General features: G+C 40.3%; 1 protein-coding gene across 1 annotated transcript in view; it reads right to left on the reverse strand.

The window, feature by feature from the left end:
• The window catches only part of EDN3 (endothelin 3), an 81,590-nt gene extending 72,055 nt beyond the window's left edge, over positions 1 to 9,535 (reverse strand). The window contains exons 1-2 of the mRNA XM_072111011.1: positions 9,332 to 9,535; positions 6,273 to 6,594 (exon numbers count right to left, since the gene is read on the reverse strand). Coding sequence (XP_071967112.1) covers positions 6,273 to 6,594; positions 9,332 to 9,383 — 374 coding nt within the window. The 5' untranslated portion in view covers positions 9,384 to 9,535. The remainder of the gene's footprint in view (positions 1 to 6,272; positions 6,595 to 9,331) is intronic.
• Positions 9,536 to 27,353: the final 17,818 nt, after the last annotated feature.

Consider the following 27,353-nt stretch of genomic DNA (forward strand, 5'->3'; position numbering starts at 1 on the left):
ATTTTTTTCCATATTATATACATACACAGATGCATATATGCAAAAACATTTGGAGGTAAGGTATATATGCAAATGTATTTTAAGGCAATGTATATATAAAAATGCATTTGAGAGCACCGTTGATACATTTCCCTCAAATGAATTTATATACTGTTCCTGCCTTAAGATTTGCCATCAATACAGTTTCTCCTACCCCAAAATTTTGTAATTGAAGCATAAGGACTTTACCACCTTTACTGTATTTGATGTCCTTTTGTCAAGAATTGTCACTAATCAGTTATTCTGAAGCCTAATGCGTGATGCCAATCATAACACAAGGGGCGTTATGAGGCGAGGAGAGCTTGACTTTAGTATAAAAGTTTCTCCCTCCATGACTTTATACATCCAGTTTATATCTTACTTCAAGGTTGATTTTCTGGATGATGCCACCACACTGGGCCATGAAGGAAGCACAATCTGGAAGGTATTAAGCTGCTTGATAATATACTCGCTGTGGTTTATTAGGTCAATTTCAGGTGACAGGTTCCCTTTAAATATAGATAATGCAACTATTGTCAGGGTCTATTCCTAATATTATAGCATAAGGAAAATAAATAGGCAAATTATATAAAAGATCATCAGAAAAATAAGGCTTCCCCACCTGCATCACCATGTTTCAGCATTAAAGGGGGGGGGGGGTTGCCCAGTTTCTACAAATAAATGTTATTGTTTTGATAGCTGAAAGGGTTTATGGTTTACTTCCAGCATATCAAAACAGATTGATAATCATATAATTATGAGCACATAGGTGCTCATTAAAAGTCGTAGAAGCAAAGCCTGCAAGAAAATGGTGCAACTGTATTTTTTGTCAATCCCCTACATTACATGTACACATTACTACATGTGTACATGCACATGATATTAAATGCTGCCACTAGGTAGTACAATTTTCACCGCAAATAACAAGCTCTAATATTTCTCTGTAAAAAAAAAATAAAAAGTTATGGCTTTGAAACATGAAAAAAAGGTCTGATCCTGAGAGGATTAAATCATAGCAACCAAAGGTCTAGAAAACGGTGGGAAATTGTTATGGAACGTATATTGGAAAAAAAGATTTTACAAACCATAAAATGTATTTTCTGAAACTAGACAACTCCTATAAAGGAGCATTTTCCAGTCTAATGAAAGGTGACAAGACTAATGGCCTTTGATTCAGTCAGAGCCAACTACAGTCTTATCAGGTTACTTGCACAATAATCACAGGCTGGGGTCGCCCTGATAACCTGTGGTGAGGATTTCAGGAGTTGCCTACGGGCGGAGGAGCTTTGCATCATCTACTTGTTTAATAAGACATAAGGAAAGATTTACTTGCATTGATGCCCTGTGGCTGGACACAGGATACCCCCTGCCAAGTAGCCTATCCTGTGTCCAGCCCAAACCAGGCAGTTCTGTATTATCTTAATACACCATTCATCAGGTCTCCAGCAGCAGTGCTGTACACAGTGTTGCCACTTGTTCTGTCCTCACTCTTAGCCCCCAGACATTTCAATTTAATGGATCTCGCAGTGCCAGTGAATACAGTGTGCTTTACCAATGCACACTACTGTGCCAGGACACTAGTTCATAGCTTGGTGTAAATACGTCTCTGCGTGAGGCCAGGATTACAGGCTGATATGATTACATCAAATGGAGCAGACCTAATGTTACGTTACACAAGCTTCTGTGCACACTATGAGACAATGCTACACCAGGCTTGACCTCTGTGGGGTAACATTGAAACCAGATGTTGGAGACTCTTCATCTTGTTCTAACATTTACTTTACATACATGAACATTTTCATATTCCTCTGCCTCCCAACCAGACCACCAGAGCTTCTTAGATAATAATGGATGGATGCTTAATCAGAACTTAGTATTTCACTTGTGTGGTTTCTAAGCATTGGTACCATATCAAGTAATTAGGAGATGCCTAACAGTACTACATTCACATTTTAGGAAGAAAACAGCAGAAAAGAAATCACCTTATCAGCAAAGAAAATGTCAAGGACAGAACTAGATACAGCAAACAGTTTCCTCTTTTGTCGTATAACAAGTGTGAAACATGCATAACAAAAACAAATCTTATATAGATGGCAACATCTACAACAGGTCTATGATCAGCCTGCATTCCCACACTACAGACCATTACAAAATATTCTGTCAACTTTACCTAAACAATACATTGACATTTAAACCCCGTCTTCCCCTATATAAACTCGAAACTACCATTGCCACTGGAGGAAACCGCTAACAAAAACATATCAGAAACAGTACCACACTCCACAGGTTGTGAGTGATATTTCAGCTACAATATTTTCCTAGTGCACCAAAAAGGAGAACCAGTATCATAAATAATACTATATTTAGTGCCTCATTATGGTTAACCCAACATATGACTAATATAGTTGCTAACAATACATACTATCAATCCTACAAAGAAAACATAAGCCACAATACACTAACTACTCTAAAAGTATAAATCTTTTTTATACATAATATAAAATTCAAATATAAAATGATTACAATTAAGAGGAAAAAATGCAGTTGTGTGGTAAGACATCCGGGGTGCCTGGACCAGCAGTATAGTCTTAACTACAGGCATATATTATATGATCAAGTAACGAATTGATGCCTAACACAAGTAGTATATTAAAAATCGTATTACTAAGTAAATCTGTTTTATACGATACAAGCTATATAGGGGGCAAACATAGAGAATGCTATGCTAAAAGATATTCTGTAAAGCACAATAGCCAATTACCAGGTACAAATACCGTCACAAGAGGAACTCTACAATGACAAGATATTTTCCTAGCGCATATACATGTAGATTTTGCGGTGCACCTATGGCGAATTCTGCATGTGGTGGATGCAAATTTGGCAACTGGTTATGCCATGTATTTGCTGCAGATTTCACTACACACATTGAACAAGATGAATTCCACAGAAATAATTTATATGATGTGTGTTAGGACCTTGTGTGTTAGCCATTGTTTCAACATCTAGTACATGGCCCCGTGTATTTCTATGAACTTATACATGCGGCAGTGATTTCCATGGCCTTGCGTATTTTTATTTTGCCGCTTGGGTAGTCTTTTCTCATCAGTCATCTGTCATCAGTCATCAGTGTGTGATGATACATGGGTCAAAAATAACAGAAAGATCTCCGAAGTCTTATGTAGAGGATTTTTATATAATTGTCTGTGTAGCAATCACTTTGTTATGGAATATATATATATATATATATATATATATAATTTGAGTTACTGTGACAATTGTCAAGCATCATGAACCCATCCTCACTGCACATTGTAATCGTACCCTAAAAAAGAGACAGTGCCCTTCATTTTTTGTTTAGGTAAGTTCCAATAAGAGAACATAAAAATGGAGATCCAGAATGAATGGGGACATCCTTATTTCCATGAAGTCTCCCTTTACAGGTGATATTGTATAAATTGCAGATGGAGCAGTAAGGGACATTGTGGTAATTCATAACCTTAATAGACATAATCAACATAGTCCTGATATCAATGAGTAAATGTAGCCAGTAGGTTATCCAATGTATGCATAGAGGGGGGAGAGGGCAAGGCTCTGGACCCCTATACATCTATACAGCTGCAAACTATCAGAAGCCTGTCTTTCATGCCTTAGGCTGGAGAGATAAATGGATTTTCCACAATCAGGTTTTCGCATGCAGTATTTGATGCCAAATCCAGGAGTGGATTAAAAGAATAATGAATAGAAACTGTTCTCTATATTTTCTCTAACTTTATAAGCCACATCTAGTTTTGGCGCTAAAAACTTCATGTAAAAACCTGAATGTTGAAAACACAGCCTCCTGTGGCGCAGCTATTATCATAGCAAATATTTTCATTACAATCACCATTACATGGATTAACTAGATTGTTTCATAGAGGGCATGTGCTACAATGGAACAATGTACAGACATCAACCCAATAAAGATGGACTTGGATCTATCATTTTTTGACCTTCCATTCAAAAGCCATAATGTTATTATCCTTTCAACGCATACCTGTTGTTCTTTGTCTGAGGTAGTATATGCATAAATTTTAAGACATTATAAGCACCAGATGTGTCCTGGTGTGTTATAACATGTTCTTAAATCACCTCTATGATGTTCAGTTTCTAATCAAAATAACCCTCTTTGGTTAAAGCACAGTGAGGGAGGGGGGGGCTTTCATAAATTTTGAAACAGGGTCCTTGTTTTTGGCGTACAAATAGTGTAGTAATTTAGACTGAGATGTTACAATTTGGCCAAGGGATTAATAAACTGGCACACAGCCAAAATGGTCTGAACTAACTCCACATCCACAAAGGTGAAACTCCATAGACCAGCCTTTTGCCACTCTAAGTGTGCCCCAACAAAAGTGTCGGGAAACTAAAAGTGCAGGAAAAGTGTCAGGTTTTCTAAGCTATGTTCAAATTGTGTGCCTCCCTCAAAAAAGGCATGAGTGTTGGAGAAGGACCCATTTTGTGTTACCGACACTTTATATATGATGCAACAGGAGCAGCAAAGAAAATAAACTGTTGGAAAGACAATAATGAATGCCCCCCCCCCCTTGCCCAAATATTTCACTAAATGCTGTGGTCATTGGAGTCAGCTAACCATTCTGGACCCTAAAGGGTACCTCTTTAACTAAGTTTTGTGTTCTAGGCAACAATATCTGTGAATATCTGAACTTGCTTTTGGATACAAGCCTAGAAACTAATGACTGTAGAGGTTAGACTTCAATATTTAAAACAATGCAAAGCTTCCCATAAGAATATGATATTATCCAAATAACATAATCATAAGAAAACAAAATTCCTCTATTCTCACTAGTTTCTGTATTGAGCCAATAGATATATCATGGTTCTTTCCGTTGTCCTCCAGCCATAGTTATACTTATTACAAGTAAAATGCATATCCTGTAGGAATTTCATGATAAATCATTTATCCTTCGGGAATCATAGTCGTCTTCCAATCAGTCAAACAAATTCAGTAGAATTGGAAGAACAGTATTAGATCTTGGATTCCAAATTACTTAGGGTTATAGGAGTTCAATCATTGGATACAGCTGTTGGGCTCTTGGGGAACATTCACTTAAAGAGGTTAGTGCAACTAACAATAGATCTCAATGCACTTGATGGGTATTTTGTGTGAGAATTAGTAGCCCATGCTTAACATCCAGGTCATCCATGCTTAACCAGTATTCTGGGCTATTCAGGCAAGAAGCCAAAAACCCTAAAATAACGCTTATCTGCAGGAACTCATCAGGTAACATCAGCACTGCAAACTTATATATTCAGCAAGGCTGCCGTAAAAATTCTGCATTTACCAGGAATTATTATTAGATTGAGGCTCCAAGTGGGACTGAAAAGGGCAAGGACCCCATGTAATGGGTTGAATAGGGGCCATCCTATCCTCATCACTAAGAAAGAGCATCACTATTTTTTGACTTTTGGCGATCAACTAGAATTGTTAAGAGTAATGTGATATCTTTGTGAGTAAAAGGACATCCCCTGTTTTTTGAAAATTCATAGCTAGGTGGGGTCTAAGATCAGTGATCTCCTCTATGGCCAAGAAAAAAAAGCAAAAAATGATGGCTAATTTATTATTCTATTTTGTCTCACTGGTGGGTCATTAAGTAAAAACAGGGTAGTCATTGTAGTTGAGTTTGGACTCACTAATTATCTACATTGGTAGGTATGGTTACCATCCAGTGAGTCTTCGTACTTTTATTAAATTACAGGTAGACGGGTGCATGTGGTCAAAAGATCCCAGTCGCCAGAATCCCAAATGGTACAATAAGGAAAGACCTGTGGGTCGAAACGTTGCATCATACCACTGATGAATGAAATTAACCACTAATGGATTGAACTACTTTCGGAGTGATGCTGGCCTTTCTTCCTTTGTATGTCACACAAATAAAAAAATTGCCAACCACTATATTTCTGGAAAAGAAATTTACAGTACACATAAATGTTCCCTATAGAATATAAAACACAATGGATGAAATGAATGAAAGAACCAAGTTTCAAGTAATAGGGCTCTACATAGAACCACTCAAGCCAATGACTGACCATCAGATTCTAGGCAATGGATACAAGGAACAACTAGGTGATCCATATGAAGACCCAACATAGAGGTCAGTACACTCACTGTACATGGTTGTAAAAGGGATCATTCCCGTTCTCATTTGCACTCCACCCCATCATACACAAAATGAGGCAGGACGAGTACCTTTACTTACTCAGGCGTATTGATCCATATGATGTCTAGATGACAGTAGTAGACACACTCCTTGTCTTTGTATGTGTAACATGTACATCGTCGCTTCCTCCTGTGAGCTCCCCCAGAATCTGGCTCCAGGTGAAATCTGCGGCTCATTTGCTCATATCCAGGAATTGGGGTTCCCTGAGGTCCAGGTGAAGCTGACCCAGGGGGAAGGGTCACTCCTGATTGGAGAAAGATAGTTGCTGACTCCTTCTCTCTGCTGGCCTTTCTTCCTCCTTCTTTTACTTGCAGGCTGCCCTTATCCTCCGGGAGCTTGGGCAGAAGAGCCAAAACAAAGCCTAAAATGCAAGATAAAATATTCCATGCTCACACACTGTCATTTACTGTTCAAAGTCCTGTCCACTTTTTAAACTTCATTATATGTTATTGTTGCAGTGATAAAATAATTATGGAAAGTAATATCGTTGATAAAATAAGAACTGTGTGCACAAAACTATAGCTGAAAAGCTATTTAGGATTTAGGTTTATATGGCACCTTTGATGAATTGGGGCAATTATGTATAATCTAGATTTGTCTGTTATATATTAAATTGCACATCATTGGGGAGATGCATTAGTGTTATCGAGTACTTGTGGAAATGTTCTAGCTCACCCGCATTACATGCCAGGAGCCTGGGTCTGACCTAAATCATCACTGTCAAGCTGTTACAGGAGAGAAGAAACAAGATGATCCGGATCACTTGCTCCGATTTAAAATCCATCTTTATTCGATAAGTATCTTGGACTTGGATGACCGATCTTTATGAGATGACGGCAACCTGTGTGCACCAGAAACACATTGCAGTAATCTCATAAAGTATATGACCAGGATGCTTATCGATTAAGATTAATTTTAATGGAAGCAAGTGAGCCATCTTGTTTATTCTCTCCTGTAACCGCTTGACCATGACGATTTAGGTCAGACCCAGACTCCCGGCATTTAATGTGGGTGAGCTGCATTTCCAAAAGTACTCAATTACTTTAATGCATCTCCCCAATGATGTGAAATTGAATATATAACAGACAAATCTACATTATACATAATTGCCCCAATTCATCAAAAGTGCCATAGAAACCTAAATCCTGATGTATTAATGTGTTAGTGCAGAGTATAACTAGACAGTTCTCTGCTGCACCAGATTAATCCTCGTGTCCGATGCTTGGTTATTAATCTGCTGCAGTATAAGACTGGGTTTGGGTCGTACTTTACACCTCCCATTATTTGGTCTAGTTTGCTGCACCACAATTTAGACTTGTCCGGGCACACCCCGTTCTTGGCTGAGTCAGAAAACTGCAGCAAAATAGTCTAAAACCTTCAATAAATGTAGCGCACAGCATTTCAGGTACAAATTACTCCAGTTTTATGGTGTAGACAGATTGATACATCTCCCACATAAAGTTTACAGTCCTTTAAGCCTCAAAGAGTAGTATATTAGTGCATATAGCTATTTATAGAAATGGACTGTAGAAAAAAAAAATGTTAAATTTAATTACAATGATTTATATGTATCAACACACAGAATTCCACAGTATAGAACAAGTATTCTCAAGGGGACATAAAAGAATGATTTGCAAACCATTTTAATTTGGGCGTTTTGTATGTAAGCCTTTGTACTGTAAAGGGAGAATGGTGGGAAATGTCTCATAATGTTGTAATGACATACAATGACGAATAAGGAACCTCACTCAACTGACCAGATTTAGGTAGTTATATGTGAGAATTAGCCCCCCCCTTATTGCTGGTGTACAGTTAGCCATTGAGCTTTTTTCTATAGTGGCACAACACTGTAACAGCAATGTGACAAACCAGTTTGGATTTAAAAAAAAAAAGGTGCTTTTTTGTATATTATAGAAATATATATATATATATATTTTTTTTTAATTTTGAATTTATTTCGCCTTAACTTATATAGAAGCAGAATCTGAAGCTGAAGATACAGCTGCCATCTATGTATGCATCCTTCATTCCTAAGCATTTTAGTATTGAAAAGTCAGTCTATGTGCAGGATGAGACCCTTTACATCTTCTTGCTGACTAAATGCAGTCATTTCTAATGTTCCAATAATATTTAAGAAACGCAAAATTTTCTGTGTATCACAAAGTGCAGAGAAAATAAGGGAACGTTCACAAAGTTGCGGTTGAGGTTTGGTAAAACTGCAGCACAAAAACACTTATTTTTAGCGTGGGTTGCAGACTTTACAGAATAAATATCGACAATAAACGAGTTTCACCTGTAAAATCCACATCCCCGCTGTAAACTGCACAGCTTTTAGGATTTAGTTTTTGACCACACTGTGTGAATGCACCCTAAAGCCTTACAACCATTATCAATCAAGTAATTTACAAACTTTCCCAACTTGGTGCCTATTCCAGCACTTTGGCACGATGTTGGACTGCACCCTCATGGGCAGCTATTAGGGCAGATGTAAACAAAAATGAAATCGGACAGCAAAATGCACTAAATGTAAAACTTTTCAATTAATCAGTGCCCTTTATTTTAACAGACTGCGTGACCGATCTGTTATAAAGTAGAACATTTCCTAGTGAGAACTATTTTTCACTCACTTATAGTTTATGAGAATCTGTGAAATAAGGAAGAAGATGGCAGTTTTTACCAGGCGACTTTGGTCACGTGCATGCACAGGTAGCCTTCCATGTGTGTTAGCACCCTATGTTAAATGTACTTGCAGATTCCGCAGCAGAACACAATACTTTTTTGCTGTACCACAGTGAAATTCTGTATGGAAATTCATCAGCAAATTTATGTAGGGGCATATGTGAATAGTTATGTGAATAAAATACTCAGCAATTCCTCTGCAAGCTTTGCCAACTTGTAAAACACAAGTTCGTAACACTAAATCTACAAAATAGGTGTAGGCTATCCATCTACTGTATAGCCCACATTTATTTCACCACTTTGTGCTGCTGGTTAAGTCTCACAGGTGCATCTCAAACATGCACATAGCCCACAACTGGCAGCTACAGCTCCATAGCTGGAAGGTTCATTTCCACCCCATGCAATGTCAGTGCACTTACCTGTGTTAGAAGTGATCAGCAGTCCTAGTATAATCAATAGCCTTTGCTCCATGAACCCAATTGTAAAATATCCAAAATGTGATGCCAGGATTGCTCTAAATAATCCCTGCCAGGCAGCCCTGTCCTGAGGTTACCATTCCTGTCTGTGCCACTTGGAAGTGAGGTAACTGCAGGCTGCTGGATCTGAGCTACTCTGGAGAGATACCCTGCTGCTCTGTGTGTAAGAAGAGATCTGAGAGGGGATATAAAGCTGGGGAGCAGGCGCCTCCCACAGGACATGAGCGTCATTACCACTGCTCTAGCATCAAGCTGAACTGTCATGATGAGTTACCTATGCAAACATGTGAAAAGTGTTAAAGAGCTAATCCATGTGAATTGCTACACAGTTTATGATAATATGAAATTTGTATATTTGTGATACTTTAACATAAACATAGACTTTATCAGATAAATAATGGTTAATGTGAAAAGTTCTGTGACATCCAAAGATATTTTGTAATAACTTGTTCTGTTTGAGATCTCAGAACAGAAATATCCAAATCTGATGCTTATAATAGCTGATAATTTGCAGCACTTGCATCAAGTAATGATGATATTCTGTAATGTGTACCCATCTGCAGTACAAATCTCTCCCCAAAGCTTGCAAGGCAGGTAAAATCTATTAGTCTGGGGCGGGGTTGGTCTGAGGATAGGAAGGTGCCCTATGCTGACTCCTCTTTAATTGAGCCCCCCTCCTTCCTTCATAGGTAAAACTGGACATATATGTACATTTCCTTTCTTCCTAACAATATAATATAAAATAATAAACCATTATTTACAGCTCAATCTCTATTCTGTTACCGCTGCTCTCTGTCCCAGTCTACAGCTCTCTACCCCACCAAGCAGTTGTGATCTGCAGAGGAATCCAGCTTCAAGGGTTCAGAATTATATCAGCACCTGCATCAATAATCAATATTTCAGGTCATCCTGGTCAAGTGACAATCTTTGTAGCCAAACTACCCAATGGATAAGGACCCATCCTAGTGACTAAGAATTACATTTTCCCTTAACTTTCTGTATGCTCCTACTTTGATATATTTCCCTGGGGTGGAATGTTCATAACTAAAGGAGATTGATAGAGGCTACGCCAAGAGTAAAGGAGAAAATAAGTTTTGACACTAGGGAAATGCCATGTTTTGCTTGTAATAAATTTCTCCCAGCTAACTTGTCCAAGAATTATGGGTCAAGGTCACTGAATGACCTGCATGCCCTAAGGCTAGAGCTGATCCAGCTAGACATGCAAATTCCACTAAAGGGGTTGTAAGGGATCAGTGTCTTTTAAATCTAGGGCCTAGGATAAGAAACTTGCAATACTCGCTCCTCTTGGTTCACTGCCAGCCAGTTTGTATATAGAGGCTCAGCAGGGACATCACATTGACAGGCACAGCCTGCTGTTTACGCACAGAGACCAACAGTGATAGTGGGAGACGCACTGAACTGGAGTGCCAGAGACGGATGAGTATAGCGTATTTGGGCTCACTGACACAGGTCGATCCCCTCAAGACAAAGCTCAGGCATCCAACATGGAGCATAGTACCCAGTGCGGCTAATTTACTAAAAACAGTGCAAACTGTACTATGTGTAGAAACACAGTTGTTCGTGGTGCACAGTTTGCCCCTTAAGGAGCTACTCACAGTATAAGACCGGTCCACACAGTCTTCGAAAAGTCCACAGAAATAGAGAAAATAATTTCACTATGACCGGAGCTCCAAATATTCTTCTTCTCCCTCGTTATTCTATCTTAAATCATCGATGAACAGCACCAATCTTCAGTTTCTCCTGCTGAAAGTATGTCACCATTCAGACTAGCACCATCGCACTCTCATTCTCCTCCTTTAATTATATTTGTAGCTGGAAGAAAATATGCAGGCAGATGGTGTGGTACGTTCCAATAAAGATAAAATTTATTCCAGTTCATCATACTCACAAGAGTCCATTAAAAATGCGCATATCACAAATTCACATAACGGGACGCTAGCTTTCTATCCGCCCGACCCAGGGTTTCACCGACAAGGCTTCTTCCGGGGTGTTGCTGTCGGAACGTACCACACCATCTGCCTGCATATTTTCTTCCAGCTACAAATATAATTAAAGGAGGAAAATGAGCGTGCGATGGTGCTAGTCTGAATGGTGACATACTTTCAGCAGGAGAAACTGAAGATTGGTGCTGTTCATCGATGTTTTAAGATAGAATAACGAGGGAGAAGAAGAATATTTGGAGCTCCGGTCATAGTGAAATTATTTTCTCTATTTCTGTGTACTATGTGTAGTTTCCCTGTGTAGTGTGCAGGGTGCGCCGGATTCAGGATTTCTGGCGCACATTCTTCATATATGTGGCGTTCCCTGCGCAGCTCCGACAGTGTTCGCCACTTTTATTTTGGTGTACATTTAACATAGGGTTTGTGACACAATTCTGTCAGACTTTGCATGATAAATCTGGCGCACAGTCCGACTGTGCACAGGAACCCCCTTTTCAGTGCAAAAATTTGTGTTGGATTAAGAATAGTGCAGCCGCGCCACAAAATGATCGCATGCAACACAAATGTGGCGCGGACACTTCTTAAATACATGTAGAAGTAGCTTGCACTGAAAAGAAAGTGCAAAGTCCGACAGGCGCAAGAACCTTTGTAAATGTGGGTCAAATAATATAAATTACACAGTAATACCATAATCAAATGATACCCCTTACATCAGTTGTCACAATCTAGCAGCTTTATACTGGATGACTTCTGAGCGCACTGGAAGCACCCATTCATTCAGGCCACTCATAGAAAGAAAATTCACCATGTCAGAGGTAAAGTGACAGACGGGAGCATTATAATATGAGCTGAAGAAAAAGGGTTAAATATTTTGGTCTATACAGTGAAAGTCATGTAAATAAGGTAAGAAAACCTCATTTTCTTATCAATTTAACAGAATTTCAAATTTTATTTCCAGTTTCATGGTGCATTGCTTAGAATATTCAATTGTCACTAGAAAGTAACATTTATCCTGCAGAAAACAAGCGTATGGTTTCAAAAACAGGAAGATAAAAATTTTTGGAAGATGGGAATAAAAAAAAAACAAACTAAAAAACGTAAAAGGACTGCAGCAAGATGGGGTTAATTTACTATGGTAACTACAAATGAAGCATAACTAAAAACTTTTGTAAGGATCGTTGTGGGAACAATAGCAATGGCCTATACATTTTGTGGGACATCCCCCCTAATGAAAAAGCAATAAAAACCAGGTGCATCTCAGTATTGTATCTATAACATATGTATCAGGAAGTGCCATATGAAGGAAGACAGTGTAACCTACGCAAATATTTCTTACAACTTCTTTATTTACTCCTTGATGGTGTAGTCAGGTGTTTAAGGACATAATCTCGATCGGGTCACTGTCCTAGAGATCTTTCAATCTTGTTTACACAGATAGCTATCTGGACTTTGAATAGTGATAACCGATAAGTGATATCATATTAACAAACTAGAAAGATCTAAAGATACCAGGGAGAAGGAATGTTAATATCCCTATATCCTTACCAACAGATACAACATATGGTCAACATCTGCATCAGTGCAATGCACCTGCTCAGTAGGAATCGAGGAGAAATTACGGCCATGTCCCTCAATATAATACTATAAAGTTATTTACAAAGGTAAATAAAAAAATCATTATAGTGAAAGAAAAAAAATTGAGAAAAACATTGATTCTGGTTGCACTTTAAACTGTATGAGAAAGGGTAAGTATGTGTCTTCCTACATCCAACACTTCACCTCTATGACCTTTATTCCTACAGCCATTGGCATGTGCTGGTGTAATCATCATGGACTGGAAGTTGAGTCTTAGTTAATTACCAACAAAATTTCATAGTTGTCAAGCAATAAATAACTCGCCCATTCATGGTTCATATGACCATCCCTTCAGCAAACTCTCATTATTCTTCAAGGCTTTGCAGCACTCTTATAAATGAGAGTGGTGGAGGTCCTTGATCAAACATTCTGCTAGAAGGTACCTGACCTCTTAGAGCAGGGACTTACTGTATACAGTAGGTGGTCCCTCATGTGCATGATCCTTTCTATGTTTATGGGAATTATAGAAACGGCTAAGCAGGCAACTCCCTTAGACATCAAAGGAAAGAGTCACATACATGTGAGGTCACTTCTTTCTGACTAGACACGACTGCTCATACATAATAATAACTGCAAGGGAGAAACTTTAAATTTCTTTGGGTATTGGATGGACTGTGAATGGAGGAGGAGTTCTCAAGGGCATTGGGCACATTTCCTGATTGCTCTCCTTGCCATGGTCCAGCAATTTTTATCATCATAAAAGGTTTTGAGCACATAAGTTCCTTTATAATAAGGTATAACTTAGGTACTTTCTACAAAGCAAGGACCTTTCTAATCATCTATCTGCTGCTAACATTCCAGTATCAAGCACATAACAGTATGGTGCCTATAGCGATGCCTTCATCTCCAGCAGTCACTCAAAGAAACTAGGTATATCTAAATTTTTCTTACAGTAGGTGGAAAGCCAAGATTAGATTTAATTATATCATCTGATTAACAGCCTTTTATCTGGATATCCTATATATATAAAATCAAGAATGTCCTCTAAGTGAAAATCAAGATCTCAAGGGAAGTGGGTCAGGACTCCTAGATCAGTAACAGATTTGCTCCATCAATTTTCACTCCGTGATAAAGCTGACAGGACATGTTGGCTCAATAGATAAATAGTCTGTGCATTAACCTCTTTATCACCATGCAATGACCATAAGCTTCACGGATTACTAGTATCTGCTAAGATTCACTAGAATCTCAGATAAGAATGCTATATTATGATTTATATACAATATGGATAGGAATGAGTCATTTATGGACTTGATGGATCAAATCTGCACAAAAAAACCCTTAGTATGAGATATTTATGGAAACAGTTGTGCCAGATTGTTTACCACCCCAAACTGTATTGTTTTCTTGGCCAAAGAAGGAATATAAAGGGATATCTTTGGTTCATCTGCCAAAGTTTTATCCACTTTGGACAATCCATACATGTTAGCAGAGTCTGATGACAGTTTGCATTACACAGCATCTAACACTACCCATTCAAATTAATCAAGGGCATTTATCATGGCTTGTATCATAGTAAATAAGGTTAGAAAAAATTGCATTGATCCAGAAGAAGGCAAAAACTGTCTAGGGCTGATGCCAAGTACCTTAAGTCAGGAAAAAGTTCCATAGTCTCACTGCTCTTAAAGTAAATCATCCCTATCTATGGCAATAGTAGAACTGCCTCTCCTCTAGGCGTAGAGGATGCTCCCCTGTCCTGGCCACAGGACTAGGCATGAAAAAGTCTTTGGAGAGATCCTTGTACTGCCCGTTCAGGTATTTGTACATTGTAATGGGGTCTCCCCTTAGTCATGTTTTTTTGAGCTAAATAACCCCAAGTTTAGTAATCTATCATTGTAATCTGCCCATTAACCTAATAATCTTGGTTGCTCTCCTCTGCATCTGTTCCAGTTTTTCTGTTCTTTTTATACACTGGTGCCCAAAATTGTACACAATATTTGTCACGTGTGCTCCCGCAATCCCTGTCTTGGATCGGGGGCGCACCCGTGTGCCTCTGTGCGCCCCCGCTCCGGACTCACATGTCCCCTTTCCGGATCCCGGTCCGTGCGTGTGCGTCCCGGACTCCTAGGGCGCGCACCATTAACTGGCATTGGCCATTTCCCAGGATTTAAATCTGGGAAATTTAACTATTTAAATCTGCTTCTCCCTGCACACCCTGCCGGATCTTTGTGCGTACGTCTTAGAGAAAGCTCCCCAGCGATATTCCTGCGTTCCTGCGTGTTTCTGCTCCTGAGTTCCTTTGTTCCCGTGTTCCTGTGTGTTCCTGCTCCTCTGTTCCCATGTTCCTGCGTTCCTACGTTCCTGTGTTCTTGTGTCCCGTGTGTCTGTGTTCCCGTTCCCATCTACTTGGACCTCCCCTTGCTGACCCCGGATTGGACTTGACCTTGCATCTCTGCCACCTGCCCTGATCCTGTGCCTGGACCTGACCACGAGACTATCTCCTGCCTCGACCTCGGCTGCCACCGTGGGTTAGTCGCACCTGTGGAACAACCTGGTGGTACCCCGCTTTCCGGTCCCAGGTGTCAGCTAGTACCACTTCCTGTGGTGGTCCAAAGGATCCACTCATCCCGAATCCTGACAATAAGATCCGTCCATGGATCCCACCGAGGTTCCACATCCCGGTCGGCCTGATCTTGCCTCCATTATGGTTGAGCAATCCCGGCAGACTGTTGCTCAACCACCATGGTGGTGGTTCCTCCGCAAACCGCCTCCGAAACGTCATGACACACCGGGCGTTGGGTGTCTCAGTGGGAGCCATTGCCATTCAGTGTGGACTTATCTATGGACTATGGCACATTTTGCCGAAATGTGGTGATGTAATGATGCCTTATATGTCTTTGATCAAGTTATACATAAAGAAGAATTAAATGTTTTCGTGGTCTTATCGTTATTTTTCAGTGCCTACAATCTCTTCGGCATCAGGAAGGTTGACGAGTGGAAGACCGCCTTTAACACCTGTAATGGGCATTTTAAGTATTTAGTTATGCCTTTTTGACTTTGTAATGCGCCAGCCGATTTCTAGGGCTTCCTGGGCTTTGCAAATTTTTATAGACAATTTATCCCACATTTCTCATCTCTGGTAGCTCCGACGGTGGCGCTAACGTGGAAAGGTGCCAATTCCCGTGTCTGGTCTCCAGAGGCAGAGGGGACCTTCATAAAATTAAAGACTGCCTTTGCCTTTTCCTCTGCATCAGTTCTTACCCGACCTGATGCCGAAAAGCCGTTCCTTGTGGAAGTTGATGCCTCCTTCGTGGGAGCCGGGGCGGTCCTTACCCAGAAATGGCCTAAGAGCCAAACTCTCACCTGCGGCTTCTGGTTATCAAGCTTGCCTTGGAGGAGTGGCGCCATCTGCTGGATTCCAATCATCTACCTCCCAGCAACTACCTCCCGGCAAGACTTATTTGTGACATGGTCGAAAGAGGATCCAGACCTGGGGACATTTTTCTCGTGTGGCTGGGCACCCTGGGATGCAGCACTCTGTGGCCCTCATTTCCTGTTTCTATTGGTGGCCTGACATGGTCAAGGATGTTCGGGGTTTTGTGGGCTCCTCTGCCTCTTGTGCTCGCAGTAAACCCTCACAACAAAAACCTTCTGGTCTTCTGTTGCCGTTACCCGTACCTTCCTGCCCGTGGTCTCATGCGACTATGGACTTTATTATGGATCTGCCGCCATCATCTGGCAATACAGTCATCTGGGTGGTGACTGACCGCTTTTCAAAGATGTCCCATTTTGTCCCTCTACCAGGTTTGCCTGGGTGGTGACTGACCGCTTTTCAAAGATGTCCCATTTTGTCCCTCTACCAGGTTTGCCTTCTGCTTCACGTCTTGCCAATCTCTTTTTCCAGCACATCTTCCATCTTCGTGGCCTTCCCCAGCACAACGTTTTGGATCGAGGTGTTCAGTTCATGTCCAAGTTCTAGAGATTTCTGTGCAGCCAGCTGCAGGTGAAATTGGACTTTTCTTCTGCCTATCACCCTCAGTCTAATGGCCATGTGGAGAGGGTGAATCAGACTTTGGGTTGCTATCTCTGCCACTTTGATTCCAGCCGTTAGGACGACTGGGCTTTTCTTCTACCATGGGTGGCATTCTCCTACAATGCCCTGGACTCCACTTCTGCTTCCTTCTTTATTAATTATGGACTGCATCCACGGCCTCCTCTTCCCCATGTTACCCATGTCTGCTGATGTTCCTGCTGTGGAAGACTTGGTACAGGATCTAAAAGCTTTCTGGGAACAAGTTCGTACCTCATTGCTCCAAACTTCTGCTCAGACCAAGCGTCAAGTAGACAAAAAACGCAGACCATTTCCTGTCTTAGCTCCTGGTGACAGGGTCTAGTTATCCTCCAAATACGTCCGGCTAAAGATCCCTGGATATAAATTGGAACCACGGTTCTTGGGTCTATTTGCAGTCCGCATCAACCCAGGGACCTACAAATTGCAGCTGCCTCCTAGCATGCGCATACCCAACTCCTTCCATGTTTCTCTCCTCAAACCAGTCATCTTCAACCACTTGACCGGCAAGTTCCTTCGCCTCCGTCACCACAGGCTGGTTCCACCAAAATCCAGAGGATAAGATCCTGGACAAGAGCCTGCTTCAGCGATTTGTCAGGCCCAGGGAGAGCAGAAGGTCGAAGGCGGGGGCACTGTCACGGGTGCTCCCACGATCCCCGTCTCCCATCGCGGACGCACTCGTGTCCCTCTGCGCTGGCTCCAGACTCACCTGTCCCCGCTCCGGATCCCTGTCCACTGTTTTCTGAAGCCGGTGCACCCCCCTGGGAGATGGGGACGCGCGCCGACTTCAGAAAATTTTAATTTGGTGCTTGCCATTTTCTACATTTATATTTAAATCTGCCTCTCCTTGCACACCCTGCCGGAACTTTGTCCCTACACCTTAGGGAAAGCTCCCCAGCAATACTCCTGAGTTCCTGTGTTCACGTGTTCCTGCGTGTTCCTGCTCCTGAATTCCTGTGTTCCTGTGTCCCGTGTGCTTGTGTTCCCGTTCCCATCGGCCTGGACCTCCCATTGCTGACCCAGGATTGGACTTGACCTTGCATTTCTGTCGCCTGCCCTGACCCTGTGCCTGGACCACAAGACTGTCTCCTGCTAAGGTACCTCGACCTCGGCTGCCACCGCCGGCTAGTTGCACCTGTGGAACGACCTGGTGGTACCGCGCCGCAGCAAGACCATCCCACTTTGTAGCGGGCTCTAGTGAAGACCAGGTGCCACTTAGATTCCATTTTAAGGTGTCGGCTAGTACCACCTCCCTTGGTGGTCCAGAGGATCCACTCATCCCGAATCCTGCCAATATTCCATTTGTCTGAACAGTGATATGTATAATGGCAAAACTATGTCCTTATCATGAGAATTTATTTCTCTCTTGATACATCCCACTATTTTATTTGTTTTGGAAGCACACACCTGGTACTGATCAGTAAAATTGAGTTTATTATCCACTAATACCCCCAAGTCTTTTTCTCCATCAGTTTTACAAAAAAATGTATTATTTAAAATATATTTATAATTTTTATTTCCTCAACCCAAGTGCATAACCTTACATTTATCTACATTAAACCTCATCTGCCATTTGTCAGCCCGGGCCTCCAGTTTCCACTAATCCCTCTGTAATCCTCCTCTGTATTAATTACTTTACTTTAGTATCTTCTGCAAATATTGAAACTCTACTGTGTAAACCTTCTATGAGGTCATTAATAAAAAAAATATTAAAAAGAAGTGGCCCGATAACTGGTAACTAAGCCATTTTCTAACCCAAATACACAGATTGTCCCCCTTATGCATAGTGAGATATGCCAGGATAATATCTCTAACGAACTTCTCAAATATTTTCCCAACAACCTATGTAAAACTCACAGGTCTGTAGTTTCCAGGATCACTTTTTGACCCTTTTTTAAATATAGGCACCAAATTGCAAAGCGCCAGTCCCCTGGAACATAATTGGGCACATTGACATGATGTGTCTATCAAAGCACACAATTCCATCAGTACCCAGGAGTATATACCACCTGGGCCTGGTGATTTGAATATTTTAGTGGTTTTGAGGCAGTGCTGTGCCTCTTCCCTGGTTAACCAATTGACAATTAATAGAGGATTTACATTATTCCTCATGTCATTTCCTATGGGATTTCCTTGGGTAGAGACAGTAGAGAAGGCAGCATTCAATAGATTGGCCCTTCCCTCAACTCCCTCCAGCATGACCCCCAAGTAAATTGGGATTATTTTTACTTTCTTTGGCAGTTTTTCCTCTTAATTTCTATTTTTGCTGCCTTTATGTGTTTTTACAGGATTTATTTTTCTCTCTATAATCGTGTAAATTATGTTTGCTTAATTTTATTGGGAAAATGGAAAATGAAGGAAAATCCTTCACAGCACTATAAACATTTGCTGTAAAATGTGTCATTTCCTGTCTTCAGTGGGTGGTGGCCCAACACGTGAGCTCTCACATAGACAGTGATCATGAAAACCTCCAGCAAAACCACAGTCCAATCAATTTGTCTTTTTTATGATGTATAGTATCGTAAAAGTTTCTTACTGGAAATTCCTCTGTCTCAGTTTTATAGTTGGAAACAGAGAGAGGGTGTCTATATAAAAATATTTGGCTACAAGAGTCATAACTATGGTACCCGTATCTACTGTATATAGAGATTAAAATATTTTACACTATATATACATCATACATACAAAGTATCATGATTTCCCACCTAAGACAGACCTATCATGACTCTTAGGAGAATTTCTTACACTCTGCACCTACGGAAATATGTTTGTTCTACTTCCATTCACCTTTAAGGTGGCAAGTAAGTCTAACTCATTCACCACATCTCTATCTAGACCGATGGGAGAACTTATTCACCCCCTAATTAGCACTTCATGTATTGCCATGCAAACATTTTTATGCCAAAACTAAAATAGGATTATTGTTACTTTTTATAATTCCTGAGCTACAAAAGTCTTATATTTCTTGATAAATGATTAAAAAAATTCTGAAGACATGAGGTATTCCAGCAATGCAGTAAAGCAATGGGAAGCTCATGAGAATATCGGCTATAAAACAGTAAATAAAATGCAAAAAAGTAGGCAGCTGGGCTAAATCAGTGGTAACAGTGCTGAACAATGCTATGCCGGAGCCACTATGGCTATATGCCAATGGGGCCACATACAATCTCGTTTTCTACTTGACCTCCATTTCTACAATTCACATTTTATGTTTCATGGATCATGTTTCTTTCATGACCCAGATGTAAATCGTTTGCATAGAGTCAATTTGGTGTAGAGTTTAGTACTGAAATCAAGTTCTCCTCACCTCAGACTGTCCTCTTATCTGTAAGATAAAATATCTGTCTGTCAGTCCTGCATCCAAGGACATCATAACCAGCTCCCTGATGAATGATGTCAATCACAGCAGATGAGATGCTCTGAGGCGGGGAGAGTTTGAGTTCACTGCTAAACACTCCATTGCCTGTGACTTAATGCTGCCAAAATACATTTCACATCAAAGTCCAACGATAGGCATCCCTTAAACATTTAGATTAAAAAAAACAGTGTCACAACTAGATATAAGCAGTGTTCATATTTTAGCTCAATCCATTTAAATAGTATTACTACTAATATTGTTATTGACATTGACAACTCTTCCTATAATCACTAAGCTGATCTGTGTGATCACGACCATGTCATACACTGACTTTGAAGGAAATCTAGCAACAAAATCAAGCATGATAAATTAGGCACACTTACTCATAGATCCAGAAACTGTGACCGTTGTAATCTTCTTAATCTTCTTTGTTATCCATGGCTTCCTTCCCTATAAAATCATCTTTTAAGATGATGCTAATGAATCAGAAGCTCTGTGGGGTGTTACCAGAGCTCTTCCCTGCTGTAGCTTTGAAATCTGTTACACTGAAATCTAAAATCAGTATGGCCAACGTGTACATCTCCTGCAAGAGATCAAAGCTACACTGTGAAACTAATATTCTGCTCTCTACTCTGTAAGCCCCAATACTGCTGATCATTTTAGGTCTGGTTTCCACTGCACTAAGTACCTTACTCAAGTTCCGAAACAATCTGCCTGCTCTTACATCTGGAGCAATTGAATACCTTGAGGCGCCCATTACAATTCAAAAACTTCAGTTACCTGTTAAAAATCCCCACTCTGGGATGGTTTCTCATTCCCTTACTACCAGCAATTTGTAGAAATGTTAGTCCAACCGTGGGACAGCGTTTGACTCCCTGGCAACCAGTTGACTCTTTGCGCTCACATTACAACATATTATGCTCTTTACGTACAGATTACAGTAATTCTATAGACCGGGGTCAATACCCAAGATCTTTTTAGTAATTAACATGGACATGAAACTGTTGGCAAAAATATTGTCCTCTTGTTTATCTCCCCTCATCTCCAACATTGTTTACCCGGACCAGGCAGGTTTCATAATGGGTTGTGGGGCCTATGATAATACTATAACATCTCTTGTCCTGATCTATAAACCTAAATTGTTGAGCCTTTCATGCTCCTATTAATGGATGCAGAGAAGGCTTTGGCTAAGATATTTATGCATAAAACGCTCTGCCATATTGGCCTCATTTTTCCAGTGTAGCTCCTCTCCTATGCAACTTCTCTGTATACGGCTCCTTAGTCAATGTCAGAAAGAACGGTGTGCTCTTAAGTCCCTTTTCCATCCACAAAGGTATCCACCAGGGTTATCCCCTTTCCTCTTTCATTGTTATTCTTTCCATGGAGCCCTTCCTTAAAAATGGCACAGCTAATCCTGATATCCAAGGTCTTCGTACTAGTAACACACATAACAATGTGGCCTATGCCCATGACCTCATTTTTTTCATTATCAAGCCGGTTATCTCTCTACTGGTTCTCACGTGGAATTCTCATCTTACTCTGACCATTCCAACACCAAAATTAATATGTCCGGCGCTCTGGCCTGGTAATTAAGCATGCATGGGAGAGGGAGGTGCGGGGGTGTGCATAATTAGCAGCCAGGATCGCCAGACATCACGTCCCCACCCTCTGGACTGCTAATTATAAGTTTCTTTTTTAGGTGATCCTGGCATGTCAAGTTTAGAGAAGGACGCCAGGATCAACATCAAGAAGAGCATAGGTAAGTATTTGTAGTTTAATATGTCTACCAGCTAGTGGTAGATTTCCTTTAAGTATCTTGGAATATGACTGTCTGGGATAGTGAGCTGGCTTATCGTCTAAATTTCCCTTCCCTCTTGAAAATGCTCAAAGAAGGTTGTAAACATCGGGTGCGGGTACTTTTATTTGGCTAGGATGCTCAAGATTTTTAAAATTATCCTTCCTAAGATATTATGGCATTCCAAGCCCTTCCCCTGAAGCTCCACAAACTGAATTCCCTCCAAATTTTATCTTATACATGCTTCCTTGCTTTCTCTCCCATGGCTAGACCCCCAAGCACTCTGGCCACTTTCCTCCTATTCGACTATTGGGGCCACAATTACTTGCAGCTAGGTAGTCCATGACCATCTTCTCCAACTTCCCTCCCCCCTCAAGTTGTGGTGTTAGGGTTTTAAATATGTGGGGGCACTGTATTGTCAATTGTGTTGTGGGGAATAAATATTATTTAGGAGCACAGTGTGGGCCATATCTGTTATCCTAGTGACATTATACTGTAAGTGAATGTGGTCATTTTAGGCATGCAATGTAGAAATGTACTTCTGGGAGCTGAAGGTATCGGGTAGAAGTCATGACAGGGTGAGGTTGTCATAATATGTCACCTGTAAGGTCCAAGATGCCACTTACTTTATTTTTACTTTACTTTATGTTTTATTTCACTTTCTCTACAACCAGTCCCTAAAAATCATCAGATCCTTGACTCCTGCAATATAGGTGATATTTCTGTATAACAGTAGTGTGGGCCCCCAGTACTTGTAAGCCCATATCAACAATGGCATCCCATACAGGTCTCCAAGGCAAATTTAGTCAACCATTAACATGGATTTGCAAGCCCATATTCATACTGGCATCCTATATAGGTGGCTTGAAGGCAATTTTAGCACCCATTAACATGGATTTGTAAGCCTATATTCACATTGGCATCCTTTATTGGTGGCTCCAAACTAATTCTAGTTATTCATTAACATAGATTTGTAAGAACATATTCACTCTGGTATCTTATATAGGTGGTATAGGTGGCTCCAATGTAATTCTAGTCATCTATTAAGATGGTTTTGTAAGCCTATATTCACATATCCACTGTCAAAGCACCCGCCTGAACGCTTGTTATATATATATATATATATATATATATATATATATATATATATATATATATGTGTGCATTTATATAATATGCTGAGTGTTTTTAGTATATGGTGTGTATATGCTGTATATGTGTATATGGTGTGTTTATACTGCATGTATGTGTATATGTGGTGGGTGTATACTGTATGTATAAGTATATTATATATACATGCTTTATGTATATAATGTGTATGTAATATACATGATGTGTGCAAATTTGATGTCTATATTGTATGTGTATATACTGTATGAGTTTGTATATATGTGTATGAATGTATATATGAGTACATAAATGTGTGCATATAAGTGTATACATTTATGTATGTGGGTGCGAGTAGAAAAGTGAGTGTATGAGTGTAGAACTTACGTGTGTGTATAAACCACTAAGAATGTTTTTTCGTTCATTTTTCAATCTCCACCTTCAAAAATCTATAACTTTTTCATTATTCTGTGTAGAGAGCTGTGTGAAAGCTTATTTTCTGCAAACAAATTTAACTAAATTTGATGAAGACCCAAGGCTGTCATGGCAATTAATCGCCACTCTCCTATGACGTCACGTGGAGTCAGTGATCTCAACAAAGATGGCGGCACCCATGCAATCAAAGGGTTAATACCCTTGCTAGCACTGATCACGGGTATTAGCATTATGCAGAAAACCCAACCTCTGCATGATGAGGGCTCACCCTGTGAGCCCTCTTCATACACCCTTCATAGCTTGTCGCCGTACATGTGAAGGAGATGTAAGTATATAAATGTGTGTAGTTGTATAAACATGTCTGTATAAATATGTATATTGTTTTTAAAGGGGAAGTTGCGCCCCATGCAGAAATCTGCCATGGGGCTCAGCCTCTCCGAGTTATGCCCCTGGTGCACAGGATTGTGTCATGGCGACACAATACTAGCGCAGACACTTTGACCAGAATTCTGGTGCACACTGTTCAGTAAATGTGCCCTACTATGTGCTGTGACATGATTAGCTCATGTTTTTGCTTTTATGTCTTGGCCATGTCGTTGGTTGACCATAACATGATTAAGAGCGTTGTTTCAAATGCAGAAATCTGTGCATTATCACGTACAACATGTCATAATTAAACAATGAAAATGAACTGAACTGAAAAAAATCATAGCAGTACGTGCCTGACAGAGAAAGCATATGCTTAGGTTAATAGTGGGAAGAAGGGGAAGACTTGGTATCAAGATGCAACTTTACATTAACAACACGCCTACAGATAATTACAAGTTAATGATCTGGTGCATTAGGTATATCCGCAGGCGAATAGGAGGTTTCAGGAGAGTCACACCAGGATGAGCGCTATGATTATATTGGACAGATAAATAATTCCTTTTACTTGTTGTTTACAGCTAGTCCAAGGGAGTCTCTTCTGAAATATCAGTAGATGTGAATATAACTTTGGATTCCTTCCATACCCATCTGGCTGTTTTATGAATAGATAACAAGCCTCAGATACTCCCACCAGATCCCTCCCAAACTGGCCATGGGCTAGAAAAGCTAAGATGACCCGACAAATGTATCACTGGGTAGGACATGGGTTGGGGAAAAAGCCAAGAAATTATGTATTTAATCTGTCCTGCCTGATAGTACAGAAATAGTTCTGGGAGAGCCATATCACCTAAGGATTTGGGAAAATCCACAAATAAGGGATATAATGAGTGACTCATCATAAATAAGGGGATAGAGGAACATGTTTTAAACTTATCACAACGTAAGCCAAGCCGGGGGTTACATACATATCTAGGAGGGAAATTTATCAGAACATAGAGCAGAACTGCCCATGGCAGCCAATTAGAGCTCAGCTTTCATTTTATAAACTGTTGTGGGGAAATAAAATCTGAACTCTGGCTGGTTGCTATGGGCAATTAGAACAGTTCTGTTCTCAGACACTTCTGATAAATCTGGTGGCTAGAACATTAGTAAGGTTTTTATCATCCATATTAAGATTACATATGGGCCTATAAGACCCACACTCTACAGGGTTTTTGTATGGTTTTGTTAATTACAACAATAGTGGCTTCGTAAAAGTAATGAAGCAGTGCACCCCAGTCATAAGAGGCCTTCAGCAGGGGAGGAAGCAAGAAATCTTGATATTTAGTCCACACCTCTAGGGGGAACCCATCAGTGAATAATTTGGGCATTACGTCCACAGTGAGCACATTAACGAAATATGATGGCGCTGTATAAATAAAGATTATTATTAATAATGAGTCTCAACCAGGACAGGTTGCTGATGTGGTATGGGTGAAATTTGCAAGGGAGCAGTCGAGGATGGACTTGTAATTCTTGTTAAATAGGAGGGAGATATACACAGGGATGTTAATTACCAAATAGCAGAAATGGAACCGCTGCCATGTGAAAGGAAACTGGTGTCTTGGTTTAAGATTAACCTTAAAATTACTTATATGACCAAATGTGGTAAATTCATCCAAAATAGAGGAAGGGGGAACCCAAGGTAGGGTAAAGAAGGTAGTCATCACTGCAAGGAAATAAATTCACAGTCCAGCCGAGCGGCAAATATGAATCCTCCTTTATTGTAGAAACATCATGTGTATAAGACAACTGTGACGTGCACGGTATACACGTCCTTAGTCACCTATTTCTAAATAAATTAGTCACCTAATTTATTTCTTTGTACCAAGTCCTATGTGCCCATGCAGAGGGGTGGCTCGTGCCTTGCTGGATGCGACTTTGGAAGGTGAGCTGGTACACATATATTTATTTAAGTTATTACTGCAAGGCATTCTTATACTATCTGGTGCTTACTTACAGATCATGTACATTGGGGTTGCAATGCAGACCAATCCATGTGCTCCACAACCAGAATGTACAACAGGAGTAATAACAGGCAACACTGATAGCTTACGGTAATTTCTTGCGGGGAAGAAGCTGGACAGAATTCCATTCATTCATAAATGTGCATCATATGTATATGGATATATAAGTATGTATCCTATCCAGATATTAATCTATCAATATACACCAATTCAAGTATAAGCATAAATATTTATGAGTCATTTTAATATTGTATATATATAAATACATATGTGTTACATGTTTCATTTCAAACTTATAAATCTATGTTCACCTTTGGGCTCCAAAAATTTTGGTGGATCTGAAGGAAAACTGAGTTTCCCTCACCTGAAGGAGAACGTAAACTGCAGTTTATTTAGTGGACCTGAAAGGGGAGAAGAGTGGGTAAGACCTGATGGCAGACTATGCCATACATGTATCATTTGTTTTCTTTTGCCACTTTTTAAAGTTTGGCAAAGTCGATATACTTTAGCAATGCTATGTATTTTTAGAAACTTGCCATTGTGATGCCCTTTTTTTGTCTCTACAAGTACAGTACAAGTAGGTTTACATAATTATAGTTTTATGTAAGGTAATTAGCTTTAGCCCCAACCAAGTGGAACTTTCTAGGTAAAACAAGGGTAAGTCTCGGTGTCCAAAAAAGAGCAAGGAGTCACATGTCTAAACACGGCACGAACCATTGTAGGGAAAATATTGCAAGATGAAAACTGGTGTATCACCTTTTGTCGTCAAAGAAATAAGATATTTTATCCAAAACCTGAATTTCTTCTGATTACTAACCAATTCTAAATCCACCTGAATACAGATAGTGGGCCACATTTATTAAAGTGCTTGCGCCAGTTTTCCGTCTGACTTTGCACTGAAAAAAACATGCAAACAAGTGTCTGTGCCAGTTTTGTGCTGCGGCTGCACTGTGTACAACAAATCATAAAATATGTGGACCTAAAGAGGAGAGTTACTGCTTAGTCTGCGTTTGCGCCAAATTTATTACTGAAGTATGCCACAATTCTGCAGAATGAATAAAGTGCGCCAAAAAAAATTTCCATGGTGCACAAAACTTAATGAAGACTGTGCGCCAGTTTTGATTAACCCCTAGGCGCACCTGGACGTTATAGTACGTCCCCGGGGCTAGATACTTAGCGCACGGGGACGTTCTATAACGTCCTGCTTCTGGCACCGGCTCACGAACGGAGCCGGTACCAGAAGCAGCGGCTGTCAGCTGTCTAGTACAGCTGACAGCCTGCGCTAACACC

The sequence above is a fragment of the Engystomops pustulosus genome, chromosome 6, assembly GCF_040894005.1.
Source record: "Engystomops pustulosus chromosome 6, aEngPut4.maternal, whole genome shotgun sequence".
Classification (NCBI taxonomy): domain Eukaryota; kingdom Metazoa; phylum Chordata; class Amphibia; order Anura; family Leptodactylidae; genus Engystomops; species Engystomops pustulosus.